We start from the raw sequence: 27,293 nt of genomic DNA, 5'->3' as shown, positions 1-27,293 counted from the left end.
AGCTGGCCTGGAAGAGGGGCAACCGGGACAGAATCCGGCGCCCCGACCGGGACTAGAACCCGGTGTGCCGGCGCCGCTAGGCGGAGGATTAGCCTAGTGAGCCGCGGCGCCGGCCCTAGATCTCTTATTTTTAATATTATGCAGTAGTTTGTTTTTATACTTTGTATGCTAGAAAAATTTAAAATTGTTGTCCGTATGAGACAGAAGTAGTCTCCTGGAAATTCTACTTTATTATAAATTCTTATATTATTTCTGGAAAGATAGTAACTGATTCATTTTAGCCCTGTCAGAGGTTTTAACATGCATATAGAAAATGCTAGTGAGAAATCTGAAATTGCATACTCTTGGAGTCTACTTCATTTTGATATATCTACAGAGTATTTCTTTTTTCTTTTTTGTTTTTTGTTTTTAAATTGAGAGAGACAGAGACAGAGATTGAAGTCTCCATCCACTGGTTCACTCCCCCTTTTGCTACAGGGGCCAAAGCTGGAAACTGAATCCAGGTCTCCCACATGGGTGGCAGGAACCCAGTCACTTGAACCATCAACACTGCCTCTCAGGATCTGCATTAGCAGGAAACTGGAGTCAGAAACTAAGCTGGGTATTGAATCCAAGTGTTCTGGTGAGGAACAGAGGCGTCCTCACTGGCGTCTTAAACACTAGGCCGAAATGCCCACCCTGTAACGTATCATTGACATAACTTATCTTTGGCAGTTAGTAAATATTGTCTTGTTTCTCATAAACAAACAAAAAAGGCATGAGTGATAGTACTTTAAGTATACTTTAATGATAAAGGTGGCAATATTGTCTTTATTAAAAACATGCTTTTCAAATAAATAAACCTCCTTTAAAAATAAAAATGTCGGGCTGGCGCTGTGGTGTAGCGGGTAAGGCCACAGCCTGCGGTACTGGCATCCCATATGGGCGCCAGTTCAAGACCTGGCTGCTCCACTTCCAATCCAGCTCTCTGCTGTGGCCTAGGAAAGCAGTGGAAGATGGCCCAAGTGCTTGGGCCCCTGCACCCGCATGGGAGATCTGGAAGAAACTCCTGGCTCCTGGCTTCAGATCAGCACAGCTCCGGCCGTTGGGTCCAATTGGAGAGTGAACCAGCAGATAGAAGACTGACTCTCTCTCTCTTTCTCTGCCTCTCCTTCTCCCTCTGTGTAACTCTGACTTTCAAATAAATAAATAAATCTTTAAAAAAAATGTATATCACATTAAATACTTTTATCCCAGAGAAAAATGAAGTAATAGTCATTTAAAAAAAAAAAAAAAAGGCAGCCTCAAAGATAAGGAACAATAGAATTAGGTCCTTTGTAAAAGTCGGGCAAAATGAGAATGTTGGAGGGGCATTAAATCAAAGAAGTGAAACTGGTTCATGAGAAGTTTTGAGAACGAGGAGGAGAGCTTTGTAGCTAGCCTTGGCCTGGTAAATCCTCAAATAGTTCTTTTTTATATTAAAAAAAATTTTTTTCTCAGTTATTTTTTGAGAGGCCAGGAGGTGGTATGGGGTGGGGAAGTGGGTAGATAGAGCTCCCATCTGCAACTTCAGTCCCTAAATGCCTGCAACATTGAAGGCCAGGCAGGGGCTGAGCCAGGAGCCCAGAATTAAATTCAGGTCTTCTACATAGGTTGCAGGAACCCGGCTACTTGAGCTGTGACCACTGAGTCTGAGCGTCTGCACTACAGGAAACTCAAGTCAGGAGCTGGATCTGAATATCAAACCCAGGCACTCCAGTGGGGGCAGGGGGAGGTGTTCTAAGTTGTGTCTTTAATTGCCAGGCCTACGTTCCTGCCCTGGCGCTGCAGGCGGAGGCTTAGCCTATACCACAGCACTGGCCCCTAAAATCATTGTCTAAGCTGTGAACAAACTTTTTTTTAAGGTTTATTTTATTTATTTGAAAGAATTACAGAGCAAAGTAGAGACAGATCTTCTGTCCACTGGTTCATTCCCCAAATGGCCGCAATGGCTGGAGCTGGCCCCATCCGAAGCCAGGAGCCAGGAGCTTCTTTCAGGTATCCCACATGGATGCAGGGGCCCAAGGACCTGGGCTTTCCTCTGCTGCTTTCCCAGACGCATTAGCAGGGAGCTGGATCAGAAGTGGAGCAGGCAGGATTGAACTGGGGACCACATAGGTTGCTGGTGCTGCAAGCCAGGGCTTTAACCTGCTGTGCCACAGCGCTGGCCCCGTGAACAGACTTTGTAAATAACATCAGGCCTGGCTTAACTGTCTTTAAAGAAATTGGGCAGAACCATATTATGCCATATTTTGTATTTTCATTGAATATGTGGAGTGACAATAGAGAAATGGGATGGGAAATTGAGTCTAAATAGTAAGAGATATCACCATCTGCCTTTGTTACTAGCCATGTATATCCTTAGGTTGAAATGAAGAACGCTGATTCATTAACCAGTTTTAAGGCCAGATGTTTCCGTTTTCTACCTTACTTAATTCTTGCTGAAAGCTTTTAAGTACAGGATGGATGAAAGTGCTTATATCATGCAGAGTCTGTTCATAGAATATTATCATAAAACTCCTTATTTAGATGAGACTTCAAGCTGTTTTCAGGACTGAATCTACTAGTATATACAAATGTGAATTTTTCATAGAAACCTATATCTAGTTCTCTTTTGAAGGCAATTTAATAGATTTCCTATTGAATAGATTGCCCCAAGCAAATGTCTAATGAATCCTCTCAATGAATATTCAGGAAACATTTTGACCTGGATTTGTTTTGGAATAAAAAGGCATTTTTATTATAGTTTTGTAAAGACCTTAGTATGCTAATCGAAATAGCTTACATTTGTGATGGATTAAAGATGAGCATAAATTTCTGGTTTTCTACCACATCTCGTTTCTTTTTCTTCATTGAAATATTCTAGACTTACAAATGGAAGACTTAAATATGCATATAAAGTGTGTAAACCACATTAACTATTGGACTCAGTGTTTTAGAACACAGGCATCATTTTGTAGGATACCAGTATTTCGGGAAATGTTCTGCTTTTTATAGCACTTGGCTGTTTGTTGGTTCTTTATATAAAGAGAAACTGGATATTATCTTTGAGTTACACTATCATCTTCAGAATAATGTGTATATGTAGGTTCAAAGAAAATTTCTCACCTAATATAGGTTTTCTTTGAATTGTAGTATTCTTTAAACTGTTATGTTTACTTTTAAATAAAAGACTAGGTGGTGCTAGTCTCATAACATATAAAATGATAGCCTCAACACATAAAAGTGGAATACTTTTATTCACTTCTTTATTTTTTATTTCCTCATTCATTCATTCAATCATATTAAAGGAGAAGTAACAGAAGGAAGGAGAGAGATCTTCCATCTGCTGGTGTACTCCCCAGATGCTTGCAACCAGGAGCTTGGAACTTCCTTTTGATCTGTCGTGTGGGTGGCAGGGGTCCAGGCACTTGAACCATCCTCCACTTTTCTCATGCACATTAGCAGGAAGCTGGACTGGAAGTGGAGCAGGCCGAACTTGAATCAGTGCTCTGATTTGGGATGCTGGCATTGCAAGTGGTAGCTTAACATGGTGCCTCAACACCTGCCCCTATGTCCTTATTTTCTACGTAACTTATATATTTTGTCCAAGTCTGTTATTTACAGATTTACTTAATTGGCCTGTAATTACATTCTCGACATTTTACAAGATTAAGAAATGGTAGTTCATTTTAGTAGAAGTCTTTTGAACAACCTGTTTTCAGTGCTTTTCCTCATGGTCCATAAATAATCCAGTAAAATGAAATTAATTATATGTTTAATATGTATCTTGTCAGAATTTGACATTTGTCATATGTCCCAATATTAGTAATTACAATCCATACTACTGTAACAAAAACAAAACCTTTCTCAAGCTGCATGATCTGTGACTCCACCACACTAGTCCTAGAGCAGGCCCAGCCCTGCCTGCTCTTTCCTTTGAATTTGCATCTACTGATTAGAAGTATCCTGGAAGTTTTACAGCCTACTCAGGAAAAGCAGTCCTGAAAACTTAGCATCCACTTTGCCCCTTGCAGATCCCATCTGAGTGTTACTTTCTCTGAACTACCAGAATGCTTTATCACTAGCAGGGTGTGTCATTTTTGATCAATGCTAACATTTAATGATTACTTACATGGAGTAGGAGTCTCCTGTTTTATCTTAGCTTCTTTCCCATACCACTGCTGTAGTGCTTTTCAGTTGCCAGGCGTGTGGGAAAAAAAAAATGCATTTCATGCCTCTGAAGAGCTTAGACATCCTATTGATTTTCTGCCTTTATTATTTGCATCTTTATAAACAAATGGAATTTAGTGATAGGTAGTTACTTTATTTATTTGAAAGGCAGAGTTACAGGGTGGGAGGCAGGGGAAATAGAAATCTTCCATCTGAAGGACTGTGTATACAAACAGGCAAGTGCAGAAGCTAGAGTAGTGAGTATGATAATAGAGAATGGCAGCAGAGGTGGGGGAGTCATCGTTGGTGCAGTAGGGGAGAAAACTAGACTAAGAACCAGGATACCTGTTGAAACAAGAATTTCAGTTCTTGCCACCAAAATAGTTTTTTTCAATTTCTGCCACTGAAATAGTCTTTTTGGCTAAGCCACCCTGACCTTCAGGCTCTTTATCTGTAAAAGTTTAGTTGTTTTACAGGCTGTCTTCAACTCAAAATCTGTCTGTTCTTGACTTTCCCAGTGTAAGAGTTTGGAAGTATTTATCCACTGCAGATTTGTCTGGGAATGGAGCTCTGGCTTCTTGTTTTAACTTTTGACAACGAAGAAAGTGGGAAGCATTTGATGTTGCTTATGATTCAAACAATGCTAGTTGTCAAAATGCCTGCTAGAGCATAAGCTTCACCAAGAATGTTTTGCCTTGTAATTTTGGGTTGAATTCATTCAGAAATAGAATCAAGTCTTCCCCTAAGATGAATTTCCACAGCCACTCAGTGTGTTCAGCAGTAGTAGTTAAAGGTAGTCCTTGTTAAGAAAAAACAATTTCTGTCCTATTTTCAAAAAAAATTTTCAGTAAGCTTTTATGCTTGCTAAGCTAAAGCATTTACCTTCTGTTTCTTTTCTTTTTTTTTTTTTTTAAGATTTTGTTTATTTGAAAGGCAGGGATAGAGAGGGAGAGACAGGGAGATCTACCATATACTGGTTCACTCCCTAAATGACCACAATGGCCTGCCAGCTGAAACTAGGAGCCTAGAACTCCATGTGAGCCTCCCATGTGGGTGCAGGGGCCTAAGCACTGGGCCATCTTCCACTGCTTACCCAGGCGCATTATCAGGGAGCTGCATCGAAGTGGAGCAGCTAGGACTTGAGCCAGCGCCCACATAGGATGCTGGCATCGCAGGCAGAGGGTTAACCAGTTGTACCACAGCGCCAGCCCCTTGCCTTAGTTTTTTCATTGACAACCCCCTCCCCTACCCCAACTGCTTTTACAAATTTCTCTTTATCATTAGTTTTTAACAGTTTTTTTAAAAAAATATTTCATTTGAAAGAGCACCAGAATGAGAGAGAGAAGGACAAGGGACAGGAGATTTTTCATCAACTGGTTCACACCCTAAATGACCACAGCAGTGAGATCCAGGCCAGGCTGAAGCCAGGAGCCAGGAACTCCATCTGGGTCTCCTGCGTAGGTGACAGGGGCTCAGGTACTTGGGCCGTCTTCCACTGCCTTTCCAAGCTCTTTAGCCAGGAAGTCAGATTGGAAGCCAAGGAACTGGACACAGACCAGTACTCCAGTGTGGGATGCCAGCGTGGAGAGTGGTGGCTTACTCCTGTGCACCACAATTCCAGCCCTTTAAAAGATGATTGACAGTTCCCAGTGTCCTCAGTTCTGAACATCTGTACCGCTGAAAGGCCAGCAGTTTGCTTGAGCTGGGGCGATCCAAAGCCAGGAGCTTCTTCCAGATCTCCCATGTGCGTGCAGGGGCCCAGGGACTTGAGCCATCTTCTGCTTTCCCAGGCCATAGCAGAGAGCTGGATTGTAAGTGGAGCAGCTGGGTCTCTAATCGGCACCCGTGTGAGATACTGGCAGTGCAGACGATGGCTTTACCTGCTGTGCCACAGCACTGGCCCCTAAATTTTTTTTCTTAAGATTAATTTTATTTATATGAAAGGCAGTACAGATGGAGGGGAGGGGAAGAGAGAGAGAGAAAGAGATCTTTTTATTTTTTTTTTTAAGATTTATTTATTTATTTGAAGGTCAGGAGAGGCAGAGAGAGAGATCTTCCATCCGATAGTTCACTCCCCAATTGGCCACAATGGCCGAAGCTGGATGGGAAGTGGAGCAGCCGGGTTTCAAACCATGCCCATATGGGATACTGGTGCTTCAGGCCAGGGCGTTAACCTGCTGCACCACAGTGCCAGCCCCAAGAGGGAGAGAGAGATCTTCCATCCACTGGTTTACTCCCCAAGTGGCCACAGTGGCCAGGTTTGGGCCTGGCTGAATGAAGCCAGGAGCCCAGAGCTTCTTCCAGGTCTCCCATTGGGTGTAGGGACTCCAGCACTTGGACTAGTGATTTAATTCACTATCGCTACATGACTAATAACTGAACCACTTGGAAATTTACTTTGGTGCAATTCATCTTCATTTTTTATTTTTGTGATGAGCTATTCTACTTGTGATTTGATCCTGTGGTTTGGGAACATAGTGTAATGTGCTTAGTCTATAAATGTAGATGTACATCATATTCTTTTAGCATTGCTGTGATGCCACTGCGTGATAAACACGGTGCTTTTTTTTTTTTTAAACACATTGCTTTTATCATCTAATTTAATATAAAAGTTACCCACATCCCATGACATTCAACGTCTTTTTTTCCTTTTTTGAGGGATGGGTACTTACGTACACTAATTTTTAATGTCATGGTATAGCAGTACTGGTGAGCGCACAGTTTTAGGCTATAGCTGTGTAAGTAGTTACCGTACCCTGAACACTGGTGTAGGTGATGAGAGCATCGTGGATGGCCTCTGACTGCAGTAACCCCTCTGCCTCTCAGCATGGAGGCAGCCGTGGGTAACACACGCAGGAGCATGGCTGTGCTCCAGTGCAGTCTTACTTACGGGCACAAAAAATGAATTTTATGTCATTTTCCTATGTCATAAAATAATTACTTTAAGTTTTCCCCCAAACACTTGGAAATGGACCATACACTAACAGGCAGTGGGCTAGATTTGGCCTGTGGGCTGTAGTTTATGGTTGAACCCCTGTTGTAGAATCTTGATAAATAAAAAGAATAATCCGGTGGCTCTCAACTAACCTTTCTGTAGCAATTCACTACCACTTTGCAGTTGTGTGCATATACTTTTTCAGTAGTGCTATGGTGAGAATTTTCTTTGAAGATCTTGATGTAGATTTCCAAATGGTGTTCCTTGCTTTAATTTTTTAAAAATTTGTATTTGGTCCTCATCTTTGTATACTTTGACATTAAAATCTCTACTTTTTACTTAATTTCTGTAAATTGAGTTGGCCCTTTCTTACCTGATATAAAGCTGCCAAACTTTTTGAAGAACCAGGTGAATTTTTTAAAGATTCACTTATTTATTTGAGTGACAGAGACATCTTCCATCTGCTAGTTCACTCCCTAAATGGCAACAACAGTGGGGCAGGACCATGCCGAAGCCAGGAACCTCGAATTCCATCTGGGTCTCCCACATGGGTGGCAAGAGGTTCCGGCACTTGGGGCGTCTTCACTGCATTCCCAGGTGCATTGGCAGGAGGCTGGACTGGAAATGAAACAGCCTGGACTCCAGCCGGCTCTCCTGGATTGTCAACATCAGAGGTGGCAGTTTAACCTGCTGGGCCGAACTCTGGTCCCCAGATGATTTCCTCTTGTGTTTGTTGTTGTTGTTTGGCTGTTTAGGTTCAGTTTTGTACCCTCTTAAAGTAGTACTTTCTAAATTTTGTCCTTTATATATTTTAGCTGTGCAGAAGAGAACATGGAATACTTGTCCAGTAGCTGAGCTACTAAGTCTCTTTATCTGTGAATCTGTTACCTTCAGGCTTGGGGCTCTTCACCCATTTTGTCTTTGTAAGCAAAGGAAGACTGTTTACGACAAATTTTTGTCATGAATGGGAGATAACCTTGAGGCTCTTCTCAGTTGACAGCCAGCTGTATAAAAGTTAAGAAACGCCATTCAGAGAGCCTGGTGGACTTTGCAAACTTCAGGGCTCATTCAAGTTCACCAGTCATTGTCTGTCAGTAGTCAGGTGTGCCTTGTGCCAGGACCCTGTTCTGTGGCTGCTGTGCCATTGTGGACAGACCCCATGTAGGTCTTCAAGGCTGAAAGAGTCTCGCAGCAAAACACTTTAATGGTTTTACTGTAGGAAAAACTAATGAACCTCATACCAGTTCAGGTCAGGGTTTGCTGCCATTTGTGTTTTGGTGCGAAGCTTACAAAAGAAACCAAAGCACCAAAATAATGAAGCCAAGTTTGTAGACCTTCACTTTCTAATCTGTTACTTTAATTTAGCCTATAAGGCATAGATATTCCCTGTGCAAGCAAATATATCAAAATCTTATTTGATCATTTGCAATATTATGTTAATATACCAAAATTTATTAATTCCCAAAGGAATGCTGTGTCTCACACATCTCTTAAATGTTATCTCTGTGATAAATTTTTAAGGCAGCAGTTCTCAAAGTATGGTCCATGGACCCTTGGGAATCCCCAAAGCCTTTTCTGGAGGGTTCATTTGAAGACGGTTAGTAACTGTAGGTGGTAACTGGGGTAATTTCCTGTCCTCACTGTTAGCACTTGCACTGACTGTACCGCACAGCAGGGTGGAGGGGCCCAGTGGGCGGAGCTGCCGAAGCCTTGGCACACAGGTCAGTACAGTGGCCCCTGGTTGTAGTCTTCACTGTTGTGTACCTGCAGACCCCTCGGCCTCAGTGAGGTTGATCATGTCAAATCTCTCTCTGCCCTTGGGCGCACATCCCTTCTCTGTGAGGAAGGGGGTGCGTTACCACCACTCATGTGGCAAGATGGTTGTCTACAGGAACACATTGGCGGCTGGGGTGGTTGTGAGCTGAGCTAGCCACATAAGCCACGGACACTATTTTTATTTGAAAGAGCAAATGACTTAGGCAGACTTGAGCATTTAACAATTTTTAGAAGATGAAGCTAGCTTGTCACTTCAAGGGAAATCCCGAGAGCCTTGTTCTAGTGATTAACTTTTAACTTTCAAGTGAAAATTTGAATTTAGGAAAACTATCTGCTTACCACTGAACTTGACAGCTTCACAATATTTAAACCTCTTGTAAGATTGAGATGATATTAATAAGTAAGACTTTTTAAAAATATTTATTTATTTGAAAGGCAGAAAGAGGTGGGAAAGGAAGAGAGATCTTTATCTGCTGGTTCACTCCCCAAATAGCTGCAACAGCCGGGGCTGGGTCAGGCTGAAGCCAGGAGCCTAGAACTCCATCCTGGTTTCCTGTGTTGGTGGCAGGGACCCAAGTACTTGGGCCATCTTCGCTGCTTCCCAGGCACATTAGCAGGGAGCTGGATTGAAAGCAGAGCAACCTGGACCCAAACCAGCACTCTAAGGGGGAGATGCTGGTGTTGCAGCCAGTGGCTTAATCTGCTGTGCCACAACACTGGCCCCAACAAATAAAACTTTCTAGACATTTTATGATGAAACATGCCAGCATTCAGAAGATCTGCATAATTTGGGAAACCCCTCTATTCCAAGTGGACCAACGTCTGATGTTAGCAGAACATGGGAGGATAAAAGATTATTACAACACAGGTTAGACCATAAATTCTAACATGACAGGCTATGGAAAGTTGTTTGCCAGTTCCACAGGGAACTAACTTTTAAGAAACCATTAACTTGTCAGATTTTGGTATGATAAGAATATTTAGTTATCTGGAAAGGTTATTTAAAAAGTTCCTGCTCCAGTACATCTTTGTGTGAGGCCATAGTTCGTTCAACACTTCAGTCTTGTTCAACACTTCAGTCTTGCTATTTTCTGTTAGGCTGCACAAACATGGTAACTGGTAATGGGCCTGTTACTGATATTTTAAAATGAATTAATAAATAAAATAATTGTTTGAATTTCCCACTTTTACTTTATATGGAAAGCTGTAACCCACTATATAAATAAAAGCATTTTGAGATCCTCAAGAATCTTAAGACATGTAGAGAAGTTTTGAGCCCAAAAAGGCTAAGAATTACTGGTTTAGGGCCTGCGACTCAAAGTGTGGTCCTGGGCAGCCCCTGAATTGCAGAAACTGGGACCTCTCCCCAGACCTACCAAGTCAGGACCTGAGTGTCCTGAGGCCTTCAGGTGACGCTCCTGTGCAGTAAGGGGGCGCTGTTTCTAAAACCTGGGGAGACATTTTTTGGGCAGGAGCAGTACGGGAGCAGCAGGATCCACTGAAAAAGTAACACCCAGGAGTGGGGGGCCAGGAAACTCGGACACAGAGCTCTTGCTCCTGTCCTGTGGGCTCCTGTTCTGTGTCCGCAGGTCTTTTTAACACTGTTTCTTACATGGTTTAGAGGTCAGTGGAGATCTGGGCTCAGAAAGGACAGGCCACTCAGGAAGAGCCCTGCTGGGGACGTGCTGCGGCGTCATCCAGAATCTGCCCTAGCACAGGCCTGTTACAGGGGGGTTTACACGGTGCCCTCCCCTCATTCTGGCTGGTCTTGTCTCTGAGGTCAGCTGCCGCTGCTGTACACTTAAGACGCAGTGCACACAGAAACATACTCAGCTTTCAGTGGCTGGTGTGTGTTTATCTCAAGCAGTTTCCAGGCATCTTCCCTTTGCATACGCGTTATATCAGAAAGCATACATGTAAACCCATCACAGAGCGGTCCCTTGGGCCATCACTTCTGTAAAGCTTTTGTGAAATTAGCCGGCCTTTGCAGAGTTAGCAGTTTGTAGCAGAGCAAACTTTTGTACGTTTCTAGAAGGATTTGTTCAGTCTGAAATCAGTGACTAAACAAAGTATGTTTGGATTGAATGTACAACCAGACAGTGTAATGTAAACTGTTACAGCAAGATCTTCCATGTCTGAGCGCTAATAACTTTGTTTTCTTCCTGTTTTTAGGGTGAATCTGTAAAATATTTCCTGGATAACTTGGATAAACTTGGAGAACCAGTAAGTTTTTTGAATATTTATGGTTTTTTGTTTGTTTGTTTGTTTGTTTGTTTGTTTGGTTTGGTTTCTTTCCCTCGTTTGAAAGCAGTAGTCTGCATATTTGATTTTTTATGTATACTGATTTGTTTAAAAATTTAGAAAAATTAAATACTAAGCCATTTCCTTTTTCCCAGTAGCAATATTGTGACTCTTCCTGTTTTATTTTAGAGTGATTAGTAGATATGAATACTGAGTGATTTTAACTGTTTCAAAATGAGAAAAAGATGTTTATTTTTCAGTTGCTACTCCTGTTTCTCCTCTACTGTTTAGGCCTCTGCCATTTCTTTTAAAGATTTATTTTTATTTATTTGAAAAATGCAGTTACAGATAGAGGAAGAAACAGAGAGGTCTTCCATCTGCTGATCCACTCTCCAAATGGCAGCAGTGGACATGGCTGGGCCAGGCCAAAGCCAGGAGCCAGGAGCTTCATCCAGGTCTCCCACATGCGTGCAGGGGACCAAGGACATGAGCCATCCTCTGCAGTTTCCCAGGCACAGTAGCAGGGAGCTGGATCAGCTGGGACTCAAACCAGTGTCCATATGGGATGCCGGCGCTGCAGATGGTGGCTTAACCCATTGTGCCACAACGCTGGCCCCTCTGCCATTTCCTGAAGAATACCCTAGCCACTATTTCGTGAGAAGTAAAGGCTTTCACAGAAAGAAGTTCATGCTTGAAAATTAGATTGCAAATTATCTATTACACTTGCATGACTTGGCGAGCTTATAAAGCAGAAATAGTATACTTCCAGACTTTTTGGCAAACGACCGTCTGCATTTTGGGACTCCGTTGTGTGCGTTTGTGAGTAGGAAGGCTCCACTCTGCAGGCCTGCTGCAGGAGGAATCACGCTGGACAAGAGCTTGGTTTCCTGTGGCATGTTCTTTGGAGGCAGCAACTCTCCCCTGGCTTTGTGGCTGGCTTTGCCTCCCAGGGGTCGCTGCAGGCAGATCAGTGCCACTTGTCTCTTCTCTGTATTGGACAGCTGCAGAAGAAGTCATTGGAAGAAAAGTTTCTGCTGCTTAGGACATTTTTAAAAAACCATTGCCCTAGAATCATTTTTAACTTAATTTAGTGTAGCTTCATTTGCCTCCTTTTCAAACAAATTTTTGTTATAAATTTTTAATATGGTCTCATGGCTCTTAAAAGCTTTTAACTTTATAACTGAAGGGAAGCATAGAAGGAAGCCGGTGGGCTGGCGCTGTGGCGCAGCAGGTTAACGCCCTGGCCTGAGGCGCCAGCATCCCATGCGGGCGCTGGTTCTAGTCCCAGCTGCTCCTCTTCCAATCCAGCTCTCTGCTGTGGCCTGGGAAAGCCCAAGTCACATGGGAGGCCTGGAAGAAGCTCCTGGCTCCTGGCTTTGGATCAGCGCAGCTCCCGCTGTTGTGGCCATCTGGGGAGTGAACCAGCAGATGGAAGACCTTGCTCTCTGTCTCTACTTCTATCAATAACTCTGTCTTTCAAATAAATAAAGTAAATCATAAGAAAAAAAAAAAAGGAAGCTGTTGCAAACAGGAAGGTAACATACTAGTATATGTAGGATATGTGAAGCAGTGCCTTCCTTTGCCCTGCCAAGTTAGTTCTTGGATTTTCCCTGTATTCTTTTATATTGCATTTGTCTGCATGTAAGCAACGCGTTTGTCTCCTGCAAGTTTCTTAGATAGAAGTGTCCTCCAGAAGTTGAGATTTCTATAACTTACCAATTTTTTACTCAGTCAGTACTTATCAGTGAAACTTGGTATAAAAGTCTATGTGTTGGGGCCAGCATTATGGCATAGAGGATAAAGTCACCACCTGAAACACCAGGATCCCATACAGGCTCAGGTTCAAGTCCCAGCCACTCCACTTCCAATTCAGCTCCCAGCTAATGTGCCTGATAAGGCAGCAAAAGATGACCCAAGTCGTTTGTCCCCTGCATCCAGGTGGGAGACCTGGAAGAAGTTCTTAGCTCCTGGCTTTGGACCAGCCCAGCTCTGGCCATTGTGTCCATTTGGGGAGTGAACCAGGGGGTGGAAGATCTTTCTGTCTGTCTGTCTCTCTTAACTCTGCCTTTTAAATAAATAAAAAAATCTTTTAAAAAATACAGAAGTCTATATGTTACAATCCCTTTGCCATCTGGTCAGATCATAAATTTTTTTTTATATTTATTAATTGATTTGAAAACCTGAGTTACAGAGATAAATCCATCTTTTGGTTCACTTTCCAAATGGCTGCAATGGCCAGGGCTGGCCCAGGCCAAAGCCAGGAGCTTCCTCCAGGTCTCTCACATGGGTGTGGGGCCCAAGAACTTCTACTGCTTTCCTAGGTGCATTTCCAGGAAACTGGATTGGAAGTGGTGCAGCCAGGACCAAAACTGGCACCTCCACAGGATATCGGCACTGCCGGCGGTGTTTCAGCCCACTCAGGTAGCACAGCTCTGAGCGTACCACTCAGAGGCGCTCCTCTCCTTAGTCTCAGGGTCGGGCTTGCTTTTTGCCTTCATTGCACGTATGAGAGTTGGTGACTGCTTCATGCTTGTCCTGTCCCCAGCTTTTTCCCTGAGGGCAAGGACCTCATCTCTTGGTTGTGGAGAGTTGAGTTCCTTATGCCTCCTGACAATGCAGGCAGTGATTTTACCCACTATGCCACAGCGCTGGCCACACAGCATTTTCTTTATCCACTCATCCATCAGTGGATCCCTAAGTTGACTCCCTATCTTGGCTCTTTTGAATAGTATTTTGTGCACGTTTTGATATTAGGCACTGTAGTGAGCTTGGGCAATGCAGCATCAATTGTCTGCTGATTCCAGAAGACAAGACATAAGGAGAGCCCTGAAAGTCACTTGGTAGAGTTGGGCTCTGGTGCAGTGGACCTCAGAATGACTTAGGTAGATCCAAGAGACGGGAGACACTCAAGACAAAGACACTGAGGAAGAGATGGAGATCCGTGCCTGAGATGAAAACAGTGGGGGCAGTGGGAAAAAGAGGAGGGGGGATGTGTGAGAATGAATTCAAAGAAGGAACAGGATTTGATACAAAATCGGAGGTGATAGAGAAGAATCCAAGCTGTCAGGCAAACCTAAAGAGGCTGGGATTGTGGGGGGGGGGGGGGGAGTGCAAAGGAACATGCACTGTTGGAATCCAGAGGAGTTTGTTACTGTGTGTGTTGTGTTTGCTTTCATGCAAGTGACTGGCTAGCATTTAAAAAGGAATGGAGTTGTGCCTGGCTGTTGCAGCCTCCTTTGGGCAGTGACCACGGTGGCCGAGGCAGTGGTGGGAGACAGCATAGTGACAGCTGACGCAAGACGCCAGTCACCTCACCCATCCCACTTGCTTAGTCCTCACAGCAACCTTACAAGTGTCTCTGTTTTACAAGTGAGGAAATTGAAATGCAGGTGACTTGCCCGGCGTCACACAGCTAGTATGTAGCAAGCTAGTTAGCTGGCTGTCAGTCACGCTCCCAGTCAGCATGCTTCACCAGACTGTTTGCTTTTCCGTTTGTATTTACTAGAGAGAGGGAGAGGGCTCCCATCTGCTGCTTCACTCCCCCCATGCTCACGGTGTCGGGCTGGGCTGAGGACAAAGGTAGGATCTGGGAACTCAAGCCAAATCTCCCACCCAGGTGGCAGGAGCCCAATTACTTGAACCATCACCACTGCCTCGTAGGATCTGTGTTAGCAGGAAGCTGGAATTGGGAGCTGGAGGCGAGTGTTGAACCCAAGTGCCTGATGTGGGATGCAGGCATCTTACCTGCTAGGCCCACACCCACTCTTAGCTGCCACACATTTAGAACTTGATTACAGTGTCCTGTGTTCTGTGCCTCAAATGTGTTAGGTGTTAGCTTCCTAACTAGATTTTTAGCTCTTATAAAGACAATAATAGCAAAGTTTTTACTTTTAGGGAATTAGAACATGTTTTAAAAGGATAGGGCTTGTACATTTCTGAAGTAACTGGCATAGACATGCACTGTAAATGGCACTGCCTTCTAGGAAGCAGCTGGGCATTCATGAAGTGTCCAGGGTCATGACAATGTGAGCTTTGCTTATTCCTGGTCATCTCAGTCTCGGGAAATAGGCCAAAAGAGAACAGTGTGTGCATGAGGATTTTAATTGCAGTATTTCTGTTAATTCCAGCAAAACATGGGAAATAATCTAAATGACCACTAGTACATTGATGTAAATGTGACTTGTAGCACATTAATGCTCTTGATGTATTTTATAGTCTTCTAAAATGAAATGTGACACTCAGCATATGGAGTAATTCATGTAAAGTGTTAAGCAAAAATATGGAAGCAGACTAAAGACTGGACACCTGCTAATTATCAGTAAAGTAGATATGTATGGGACCAGTATTGTGGCGTAGTGGGTAAAGCTGCCACCTGCAGCACCAACATCCCCTATGGGTGCTAGTTTGTGTCCTGGCTGTCCCACTTCTGATCCAGCTCCCTGCTCATGGCCAGGGAAAAGCAGAAAATGACCCAAGTGTTTGGGCCCCCACCACCCACGTGAGAGACCCAGATGGCTTTGGCGGCACTGGCTGTTGCAGCCATCTGGGGAATGAAGCAGCGGATGGAAGATCTCTCCCTTTTCTATGTCTCCCTCTCTCTGTAATGCTTTCAAAATTTATTTTTAAGATTTATTTATTTACTTGAGAGGCAGAGTTACAGAGAGAGGGAGAAACACAGAGAGAGGTCTTCTGTCCGCTGGTTCACTCCCCAAATGACTGCAGTGGCCGGAGCTGGGCTGATCTGAAGCCAAGAGCTTCTTCTGGGTCTCCCTTATGGGTGCAGGGACCCAAACATTTGGGCCATCTTCTACTGCTTCCCCAGGCCATCACCAGGGAGCTGGATCAGAAGTGGAACAGCCAGGACTCGAACCAGCACCTACATGGGATGCCAGCACTGCAGGCAGATGCCCAAACTACTATGCCACAGTGCTGGCCTCAAATACACCTTTTTTTTAAGTAGCTATGTGTGTGCAAACATGGAAAAACTAATTTTCTTGCTTTTTTATTTTTTTTAAGTAACAGTTGTTTATTTGAAAATCATTACAGAAAAAGAGGGAAAGACAGAGATCTTCATTGGCTGGTTCATGCACCAGTGACCACAGTGGCCAGGGCCAGGCCAGGTCAAAGCCAGGAGCTAGGAGCTGCTTCTGGCTTCCTGTGTGGGTGCAGGGACCAAGGACTTGGGCCATCCTCTGCTGCTTTCCCAGGTGTATTAGGAGGGAGCTGGACTGGAAGTGGACCAACTGGGCCTAGAGCTGGCACCGATATGGGATGCCAGTGCTGCAGACAGTAGCTTAATCTGCTGCACCACAGCACCAGCCTCTGATTTTTTCCTTTTTTTAAAGAGTCCTAGCATTATTTAATCAGTGGCTATGGATTGCCAGTAGCTAAGAACTGCCTACATTTTCTTTCATTCTTCATACTATTATACCACTTCGAGAAGAATGATATTCAGGTTGTAATGGAATTTCAAAGTCATATTATACTGATTGGAAAGGCAAAAAAATGCATCATTGTGAATAGCTATCACAATTGCTTTATTTTTTATTTTTTATTTATTTGTTTGAAAAGCAGAGGGACAGAGCTAGAGATTTTCCATTGCTAGTTCACTCTCTCAATGCCCACAACAGCCAAGGCTGGGCAAGGCCTAAAGCCAGGTGCCCAGAACTCAGTCTAAGCCTTTTATGTGGGCGGCAGGGACCCAAGAGTTGAGCCTTCATCTGCTGCTTCCCAGGGTATGCATTGGCAGGAAGCTGGAACTGGAAGCATGCCAGGATTCAAACCAGGCACTGCGGTGTAGGATGTGGGCATCCTGAGCAGTGTCGTAACTGCTCTGTCAAATCTCTGCCCCACAAGTGATTTAAATCCTGCTTTAATTTATTTTTTAAAAAAGATTTTATTTATTTATTTTGAAAGAGTTACAGAGGGAGGTCGGGGAGGGACAGAGAAAGAGACCTCACATCCCCACTGGTTCACTCCCAAGATGGCTACAGTGGCCGGTGCTGGGCCAGGCCAGAGTCAGGAACCAGGAACTCCTCCACGTCTCCCATGTTGGTGGCAGGGTCCCAAACAGTTGGACCATCTTCCACTACCTTTCCCAGGCCGTTAGCAGGAAGCTCTATCAGAAGTGGAGCTCCTGGGACCCCAACCAGCACCCATATGGGGTGCTGGCGCTGCAGACCATGGCTTTGCCCGCTATGCCACAAGGCCAACCCTGCCCTGATTTGTTTTTAAAGTGCTTTTTTATCATGATGAACATTAGTCTTTTTTCATATATTGCCAAAGGTCTATGTCAAAGTTCTGGGGGAAAAAAAAAACTGAGCTGAGAAGAACCAGTTGGATTGTGTGAGGAAATGTGCCATCGGGGTGTGGCTTGTGACTCCAGTGGCTTTCATTTGTGTAGGGTCTCAGAGCTCGTGGATAAGGGTTCAGAGAAGAGCACCCTTGATCTTCACAACAACCCTCTCCCAAGGCAGATAGGCCAGGCATGATCTCGGCAGAGTTGTTGACACTTAGAATAAGTAGCTAAGTTATGAGTTCTCAGGTCAGTAAATGTGAAAGCAGGAACATAGCTGCTTGGAGTGCACACTGGAAACAAAACTTGCCAGGGCCCGCCCCTGAATAAATGCGGTTAATTAGTTCCGATAGAGGAGTGTTTTCCATACAGGAAATACAGCAGCAGGGGTAGCACGGTGGGGCCCAGTACAGAAGTTCTAAGTCACGGGGGAGGGCGTCGGTGCTTGCCCAGGAAAGGAGCATTGGGGATGGGTTCGAAAGAGGCCGCTGGAACCTAGAACAGGAAGAGGTCCTCAGGGAGCAGTGGTGGATTCAGACCTTTTGCCTTGAGTGTAGCAGGGAGCAGTGTGGAGAAGGTGGGGCGGGGGTGGTAAGAACACTCTGGCTGGAGCTAGGAGTGGGTGACCGACGAGTAGGATGGAAAACAGGTCTACTGCGCTGGGGGCGGGGAGGACACCTGGAAGATAAACTTGAATCTGCGTATGAGTAGTAGTGCAGGGATAAGAAAAAATAAGGTGGTCCTTTGTAGTAAATTTGGAAGCCATCTTTGTAGATTAAACTTTTAATGTACATTGCCATTTTGTAATGAGAATGAAAGTGTTGGTGCTTTAATATACCGTAAAATGTCTTTAGAAATCTCAATAGTCCATTCAGAATTCTCTGAATTACTAAATGTGAAATAATTGTTTTCTTTTGCAGGACTACATTCCATCACAACAGGATATTCTGCTTGCTCGAAGACCCACCAAAGGCATTCATGAGTACGACTTTGAAATTAAAAATGTGCCTTTCAAAATGGTTGATGTCGGCGGTCAGAGATCAGAAAGGAAACGTTGGTTTGAATGCTTCGACAGTGTGACATCGATACTTTTTCTTGTTTCCTCCAGTGAGTTTGACCAGGTGCTTATGGAAGATCGACTGACCAATCGCCTTACAGAATCTCTGAACATTTTTGAAACAATTGTCAATAACCGGGTTTTCAGCAATGTCTCCATAATCCTCTTCTTGAACAAGACAGACTTGCTTGAGGAGAAAGTGCAGATTGTGAGTATCAAAGACTATTTCCTAGAATTCGAAGGGGATCCCCACTGCTTAAGAGACGTCCAAAAATTCCTGGTGGAATGTTTCCGCAACAAGCGCCGGGACCAGCAGCAGAAGCCCTTGTACCACCACTTCACCACTGCTATCAACACGGAAAACATCCGCCTGGTGTTCCGGGACGTCAAGGATACTATTCTTCACGACAACCTCAAGCAGCTCATGCTACAGTGATGTACAGAAGACTCGCTCTTTAATATCTCTTTGTGTTTTTGATTGTTTTCTGTTTGGTTTTTTTTTTTTTTTTTTTTTTAAATAGCAGTTTACATCAGGAATTAGAAAAAGATCTTGATTCTGTGTTTAACTTCTTTGGAAATCGTAGTCCTTCTGTGGCCTTTGGTGTGCAGCTCTAAGCTGCTGGTAACACAGAGCCAGTATCTGCTGACCTGCAGGCTGTGATGAGTCCCACGGTGACCTCTGGGCGCTCAGTGGTGGCCTCCTGGCCAGCCTCAGACTCGTTACATTTCAGGCTTGGTTCTTCCACCTTTCAAATGAATTCTCCTGTAGTGCCAAGGGGTATCCTTAAATACTTGTAGGTGTGGGCTTAGGGTATTTGGCTCTAGAACAAGCGAGCTCTCCAGCCTGCCTTACACGCGGCAGTGACAGTGGGCGCCTGGCTCCGCGACGCCCTCCTGTCTCGAAAGGTTCTGTTGGAATACTGCTCTGAGTGGGGAATGGCAGTCTGCAGCTTTGCAGGGGTTTGGCCGTCTTGTTGTTAAAATTGCTTATGTGACCAAGTTTCTGAAGGCAGTGCTCTTAGTGTGTGCAAGTTTACGTGAGGATCTCTGGTCTGATGCTAAGGAGGATGCTCCAGGGAACAAAAGGCGAGCAAGTGCCGCGTGGAAGCTTTCAGTCAAAAGTAATGAGTGCAGTGCCGCTCGCTCTGCCCTTCAGCTAGCGTGCGATGCGATGTGCCGTGTACGAAACACTGGGGCCTGCACAGCAACTGAGAGACGCAGACAGCTTGGTGGCAGAACCTGCTCAGTACACACACCTGTCCCGGAATGTCGTGTGTGTCGCCTTTAAACCCTTTCCAGTTAACGTTGGGCCCCACGGTGGGAAGTCTCTGCTGTGTCCTCACCATCGTCAGGTTCCCCCTCCTGTTCGTCCCCAGCAGCTCCAGGCCGGCATTCATGGGATTCTTTTCTTTTGGTTTGTTTGGAGCTTGCCAAGAGCAATATTTTCCTGTCAAACTACTCAAGAAGGCATTTGAGACTCTCGTTCATTCTTGGTGTCTGTAGAAGATACAATGTGTACATGTTTGTAATTATTGTGTATGAGATGCCAGCTTTATTGAGGTACCTTTCCAATGTTCAGTTCACACCGGAAGGTGGCCACCTTTAACCCCGAGCCCCACTGCCAAGGGCTTTGTGATCACGGACACCTTGACGTTGAGCCCCACAGGGTGGCTGGTGTGCAGTGCGGGAAACACTGCCGAGTGGGCTGTGTGTGAAGTTAGCTTTGGAGTAGAGAAACCAATGCCCAGTCTGCCAGCTTTTCGCGGGCATGGTGACGGGACTGTGATACTGTCGCTGTAGCGCACAGCTGCCTGTGCTCAGGGATTGTTCAGCGTTAGAGACCACACAGCCTTCCCGAGTCACGGCTCTTGTTCTGTCTTGCTGTCAGGGTGAGAGCAGAGCTCTTCCGTGAGCCAGCCAGGGACCGTTCTTGGCACAGCTGACTTCTCTGGTGTGGGAAGCTCCTCGATGACATTCTGTCCATATGTTTTGCAGTGTTTTCATGCCTTGGTAATACATGAGCTGCAGACTTATAGCCCAACAGTATAATGCAGCTGTTCATAGTATATATCATGCATGTTTGAATAGTTCTACATCTAGTGCTTCTTGCCAAAAAGAATACATTGTTTGAGTTCACAAGGTTAGCTTGATTTCTGTAGTAACCAATTTCTGAGTTTGTACACAGTCACATTTGGACTATTCGGTGGCCAATCGTAAATCTAGCAGATAGTTTCTTGAATGGCCAAAACATTCAGCTCCCACGAAGGGTAAAGTCAGTTCCTTGTAGGAAGAGGACCCGAAGTCTTATTTACATTATGTGTGTGGTGGGAGTCATAAATACTGCCTTCAAAGCAGAAATCACCATCTTGACTACCACCCGGAAGTGTTAAAGCACCAAAAATCAGGGGCTTTTGCAAATGTTCTTCCCTGATGTGTGTGTGTGTGTTCAGAATTAACATTGTTTTAAACTTCAGACTGTATTTTGAGGCAGTGAGTCACATCTACTTAATATAAGCAGGCTTGTTGAAGCGTTCAGTAGAACTGTGCGTTCAGTCTGGACACTCAGTCCATTTTCTGTGCTGTGTTTTGAGCTGTTTGAAGGAGCCTCTACCCATATCATGAAAACCAAATGCTTTTGAAATACTGCTCTGTGAAGAGGGAGAGAATATACTGAACAGAATTTAAAAGGTGCTTATAATTTTTACTATGCCAGTTTGCCCCCAGTCTCTTTAAAAAAAAAAAAAAAGTAATTTAGATGTAGACTTCTTTGATGTGTGTGATTTTCTAAATCCTTGTGGTTTGGGATTGGAATAAAATGTGCCTAACTCCATGTTCTCGTTGTCTGTGAACCTGCATGCCTTCTCATTCTGGAGGGACAGCACCCTAGTGTTTGTGGCCCTAGAAGACGTGGATGAGATCAGAGTTGCGTACAAATCCAACAACCGTAGACCTTAATTTTTATGGGGAATGGGTTTTGTCAAATGTTTCTGAAGATTAAATGATTCAAGGCGTGCCTCTGCCATGCGAGTGTTTTCAGTAATCAGAATTGTTGCTTTCTGCCAAATATTCGCTTGGAATTTTCGTTTCAGCTTTGTTATCTGGAAGGGGCACTTGGTGGCTAGCGTGCAGCCAGCGAAGGCAGAGTGGAATGAAATGATGATTCGCTTTCGTTTGGCTTTCCTTACAAGTGCATTGGCGTGACATAGAGAAGGCCCTCTGGTCTCTCATGTTGGGGCTGTTTAGGGAAGTCCTTGCTCAGTCATTGGCAGTGCCTGGTTTAAAGAAGGAAATAGCATCACCTTAGTACCTTGATCTTGAGCAGAAATCCTCTGCCCTGTAGCTTTTTTTGTAAAAGGAGATGGCTAAATCTTAACTTTTAATGTATACCCAAATATTTGTATTTATGCTTTTGGTAAAATGTATTTTCAGCATTAATACACATGTCGGTTATGCCTTATTTATTTGAAGAATAAAGTTACCAACTTAAGCTGTTATGTCCTGAAACTCAAATCAGTATTTGAGAAACCCTCAAATTGGTGCTCTCATTATATAATGATACATTTAGACAAAACCCCAGACCAAGCCATTTGAAATAGGATTCTCTCCATTGCAATTTGTAGCTATGTTATTTCTGTTTATGCAGTGAGAAGGCTGAATATCAGTGTTAACTCTTAATTTCTTGTTTGAATCCATGAAATCATGCTTGTTAAACCCACACATCTGTAACAAACTCCCTAATAAATCCAGACCAAGTCACTGTTAGCTTTTCCTTCGTTTTTTTGAGGAGTTTTTCCCTGGGCCATACGACTTAGTACCTTGGTTCTGTGGTCTCCGTTTCCGTCATTCCAAGGTTAAGGTCCTGCCGTCACAGGGGGTCTGTCCTTGTGCTGCATTACTCAAGTACTGTGTTGTTTTCAATGCTGGATTCAGGTGAGCTTCTCGGTCAAGTAAATGCCAGGGGGGAGGGATGAGCGGGTGTGGACGCGACTCCGTGTTCCGGATAAAGCAGATCAGAGGCCATATTCATTACGGTACGAGGTTAGGGCTTGGTAAATGTATGCTGTAGATTGAAGTGTGAGTCTGACCCGAACGTTTCAAACCAGTTGGACTGTTTAGGCCTTTTCTAGTACCGTCAGATGGGAGCCTTCGGGCAGCAGCGACAGCATCATCTGCAATGCAGTGTTTGTGCCACACACACTCTTCTGCCTGTACCTGAATGTATGCTTAAACTTTAAATGAATATGTTCAGATCTGACCATCAGGTTTCAAATGTAAGCCAGAGCTTACGTGGAGCGTTGATTGTTTTTTAGAGCATTAACGATATGGCAGGATTTTCTGGGTTGGTAAGAGGTGTTTGTGACGTGTACAAATCTGTTGATTGTGATGACAATGTACAGATGAATCAAACATGCAGAGACCTTCTGTGCATCAGTCTGCAGTCAGTGACGACCACTGGCAGTGATGCACTACTTGGTATGTGACTTTGGCTTGTGTAGAAAGCTTATTTATACTATTTTTTTAATACTATTTCTTGCCATGGTAAGTGATGATTTTGTCCTCAGTCATGCCTGTTTGCTGGTACCAGGCAAAAAGGGGATGGGATAAGGGTCAATTCTTGCAAAGTCTTTGTAACAATGCAACCAACTATGCCATTTGCCCTTTCTTTACCTCTTACTTGAAAGCAGAATCGCAAAATGTCTTCGGTGGCTTTGCTGTTATTACGGTGAGAGCTCATTTACCACAAGAAGCCTTATCAGAAAGTATATTTTGTGACAACCTCATAGATGTTGTACCTAACAAAACCTGACTTGTATTAGCTCTGTATAAAAGTTCCTTGTGGCTTAGGAGTCTTTACTCACATCTTTGTATAACTTTCCCAGAACTAAGCACATTATCTGATACTGTAAAATTTATTTTGTCAGTGCTGTAGTTCAGGATTGGCAATAAATTATTTCTAAAGGTGGTCTGAAAGTGGAAAGAATTTGATTTTCTGATAGGAGTTGCTAGTGCAGTAATGCTTTTTACTTTTGTACATATTTTGCAAAAAATTTGCCTCTTGCTATTGATATTGCTTTGTAAAAATTACTGACATTTAATAAACATTTACAAATGATGCAGGCCTATCACATTATTTACAGTAACTGATAAGTGTCCAGGGAGAGCAGAGGTTGCCACCAGTGACAGCACAGAGAGATCTGCCTGGCAGGTCTCGCTGAGCTTCCACGTTGGCCCGTGAGCGGTGCCGGCCCGGGCGGGAGACGTGGGTTTCTTCCAGGGAACTGCAGAGACGTGGGTTTTGACACGGCGCTGGGGAAAGCGGAGCCCCTCGTCTCTCTGCTCCTCTCATAGTTGTGGAAACTGCATTAGGACGTCCCTGGGCTCTGATAACAGCTGTGCTGGGTCACTGCAACAATGTCTTAAAAAACTGTAGGCCGGCGCCGCGGCTCACTAGGCTAATCCTCCGCCTTGCGACGCCGGCACACTGGGTTCTAGTCCCAGTCGGGGCGCCGGATTCTTTCCCGGTTTCCCCTCTTCCAGGCCAGCTCTCTGCTGTGGCCAGGGAGTGCAGTGGAGGATGGCCCAAGTGCTTGGGCCCTGCACCCCATGGGAGACCAGGATAAGTACCTGGCTCCTGCCATCGGATCAGCGCGGTGCGCCGGCCGTGGCGGCCATTGGAGGGTGAACCAACGGCAAAGGAAGACCTTTTTCTCTGTCTCTCTCTCTCACTATCCACTCTGCCTGTCAAAAACAAACAAACCAACTGTGTTAATCACCTCCCCCACCCACATGCACTCTTTTTTAGATTATGGTTTACAGAAAAATTGTGAGATGGTACCGAGTTCCCCCACACTGCAGTGCTGCACCTCCTCATAATAGTTGCCCCAATTAATGTCTTGGTTAGTGTGATGGATTGTCACGACGAGTGTGCAGTACTGATGTGGTTCACTGATGCCCGCAGTGTATCCAGATTTCCTTAGCTGTGGCCTGATGTCCTTTTTCTTCAGAGCCCTTGCAGGATGCCACACGTCTGTCTGTGATTTGTGACGCCTCCCTCGTCCTTTGCCTTAGAAGACTTTGCTCGTCCGGCACTCTCGTTTTTGATTAGCTCGCAGCTCTGAGCACCACTGGTCAGGTATTTTTGCAGCATGTGCCTCTTGAGATTTATCTCAGGATTTCCCCATGGCCAGGCTGGGCCATGGGCTCGGGGGCCACGGACACCAAGTCTCACCCTCATCAAGGCTCAGCGAGGGCACCTCCTCTGGTCCCCGTTCGTCCTGTCCTTTTACAACAGAAATGCAAGTTGCAGGTGACTTGGCCTGCTGTCCCTTGGCTTACCTGGCGTTTGTTCCCCGCTCTGCTTGTGCTTTTCTTCCCACAGAATGAAGGGCTTTCCCCACCACTGGAGTGGCAGGGCAGCTACAGGCCTACCTGAAGTGACTCTGCCCCTGGGGCTGTGGGATCCAGCCCCCCTGCAAATAAATTCTCTTCCAGGGCCCCACTTTAGGGAACCAAAAAAAATTTTTTTTTATTTGAGAGGCAGGGAGATGGGGCGCTCCCATCTGCTAGGCCACTCCTCAAATACCCACAACAGCTGAGGTAGGGCCATACCGAAGCTGGGAGCCAAGGGCTCAAGCCAGGTCTCCCCCCACAGGTGGCAGGAACCCATCTACTGGAGCCATCACCTGTGTGCTCCCAGGATTTCCATTTGTGCGAAGCCAGAGTTAGGAACCAGAGCATGACTGCAACCCAGGTCCTCGGAGGACGTGGGCATCTCGACCATTAGGCCAGACAGCTGCCCGCATAGCCTTGCTTACCACATGAAATTTTACTGTTGGTCCCAGAAAACTCGAAGTAAAAAATTTGGACTTTACATCCAAAGATTTAAGAGGTTTTTTTTTTTTTTTTTTTTTTTTTTTTTTTTGACAGGCAGAGTGGACAGTGAGAGAGAGAGACAGAGAGAAAGGTCTTCCTTTGCCGTTGGTTCATCCTCCAATGGCTGCCACAGCCAGCGCGCTGCGGCTGGCGCACTGCGCTGATCCGATGGCAGGAGCCAGGTGCTTCTCCTGGTCTCCCATGGGGTGCAGGGCCCAAGCACTTGGGCCATCCTCCACTGCACTCCCTGGCCACAGCAGAGAGCTGGCCTGGAAGAGGGGCAACCGGGACAGAAAATCCGGTGCCCCGACCGGGACTAGAACCCGGTGTGCCGGCGCCGCAAGGCGGAGGATTAGCCTAGTGAGCCACGTATGTTTTACAAAGTAGATCCTTAGAGACTTATTGAGAGGCTTAGGATCTTTCAAAACTGAAACTAAACTAAACCCAAGCATTTGAATTCCCAAGAGAAATCTTTTTTTTTTTTTAAGCTTTATTTTTATTTGATACGCAGAGTTACAGAGAGAGAGAGAGAGAGAGAGAGAGGTCTTTCATCTACTGGTTCACTCCCTAAATTTGCCAAAACAGGGTTGGTTCAGACCAAAGCCGGGAACTCGATCTGGGTCTTCCGGTGGCAGGAGCCCAAGCACTTGGGCCATCTTCCTGGCTTTCCCAGGCCATTTGCAGGGAGCTGGATCAGAAGTGGAGCAGCAGGGACTTGAACTGGCACCCACAGGGGATGCAGGCGTTGTAGGTGGCAGCTTAACCCACTATGCTACAACGTTGGCCCTGCAAGAAATTTTCTTCAAAATAAACTTTTGGAGCTGGTGTTCTGGCATGGTGCATTGGGCCACTACCTGCAGCGCCAGCATCCCATGTGGGCACCAGTTTGAGTCTTGGCTGCTCCACTTCTGATCCAGCTCTGTCTGCTAATGGCCTGGGATAAGCAGCAGAGGATGGCCCAAGTCCTTGAGCCCCTGCAACCAAATGGAAGACCAGGAAGAAGCTCCTGGCCCCTGGCTTTGGTCTGGCCCAGCCCTGGCATTGCAGGCTTTTGGGGAGTGAACCAGCAGGTGGGAGATTCCCCCCTCAACTCTTTCAAAATAAATAAATAATCAATCTTTAAAGCAACAAAACTCATGGTGCCGTTTTGCCTCAGAAATCGGGGCACCAGAAACAGTATTGTGGTTGAAATAAGGAGTGTGATGTTGGGTGTGTAACTGCATTTCACCAGATTTCTTTCAAGATAACAAAAGGCTCAAACAGCCGTTGGCCGGAGACCAGCTCTTGCAGGCAGCCTTGGTGAGCTGCCCTGTCCCCCGTGAGAACAGAGAACTCTGGGGAAGTTGGGTCCAGAATGAACATTGGTGCTTGCAGAGGGAAGATGTTGATGTTTCTTTTCCCCGTGAAGGCGCATGGTAGGAAAACAAGCAATCAAGTCTTTTATTATGATCATTATTATTTTTATTATTTGAAAAGCAGAATATCAGAAAAATCTCCCATCTCTGCTGACTGACTCCCCAAATGCCTGCCACTGCCTGGACTGGGCCAGGTCAAAGCCAGGAGCCCTGGTCTCAATATGGGGTCTCCCACAGGAGTGGCAGGGACGAAGTACTTGAGCCATCATCTGCTGTCTCCCGGGCTTCCCATTAGCAGGAAGCTGGAGTGGAAGCAGAGCCAGGACGCCAGCCGGACAACCTGTTAGAGGATGCAGGCGTCCCACGTGGCGTCTTAACCAACACACCAAACGTCCATCAGGACAGTCGAGCCTTTTTAAAAAGCCGTGAACCCCTTTGCAGTTAATTACACTGCAGCCTGTAGACAGGCGAAACTGCCTCTGCCGAATGTTGAAGAAGCAGGCACACAGGCTGGAACTGCAAGCCAAGCTCTGCTGACTTTGGGAGACAAGAAAAGTGTAGTTGTTGTTTGTTCCTATTACTCCGCACGCA

At 45.2% G+C, this 27,293-nt stretch overlaps 1 protein-coding gene across 1 annotated transcript in view; it reads left to right on the top strand.

The window, feature by feature from the left end:
* The window catches only part of GNA13 (G protein subunit alpha 13), a 46,150-nt gene extending 22,563 nt beyond the window's left edge, over positions 1-23,587 (top strand). The window contains exons 3-4 of the mRNA XM_002719488.5: positions 11,054-11,104; positions 18,338-23,587. Of these exons, the coding sequence (XP_002719534.4) occupies positions 11,054-11,104; positions 18,338-18,910 (624 nt within the window). The 3' untranslated portion in view covers positions 18,911-23,587. The remainder of the gene's footprint in view (positions 1-11,053; positions 11,105-18,337) is intronic.
* The last annotated feature ends 3,706 nt before the right edge of the window (positions 23,588-27,293 follow it).

This window comes from Oryctolagus cuniculus, chromosome 17 (genome assembly GCF_964237555.1).
Source record: "Oryctolagus cuniculus chromosome 17, mOryCun1.1, whole genome shotgun sequence".
Lineage (NCBI taxonomy): Eukaryota > Metazoa > Chordata > Mammalia > Lagomorpha > Leporidae > Oryctolagus > Oryctolagus cuniculus.
Note: the sequence above shows the minus strand (reverse complement) of the source record. Positions and strands in the feature narration are given on the sequence as shown.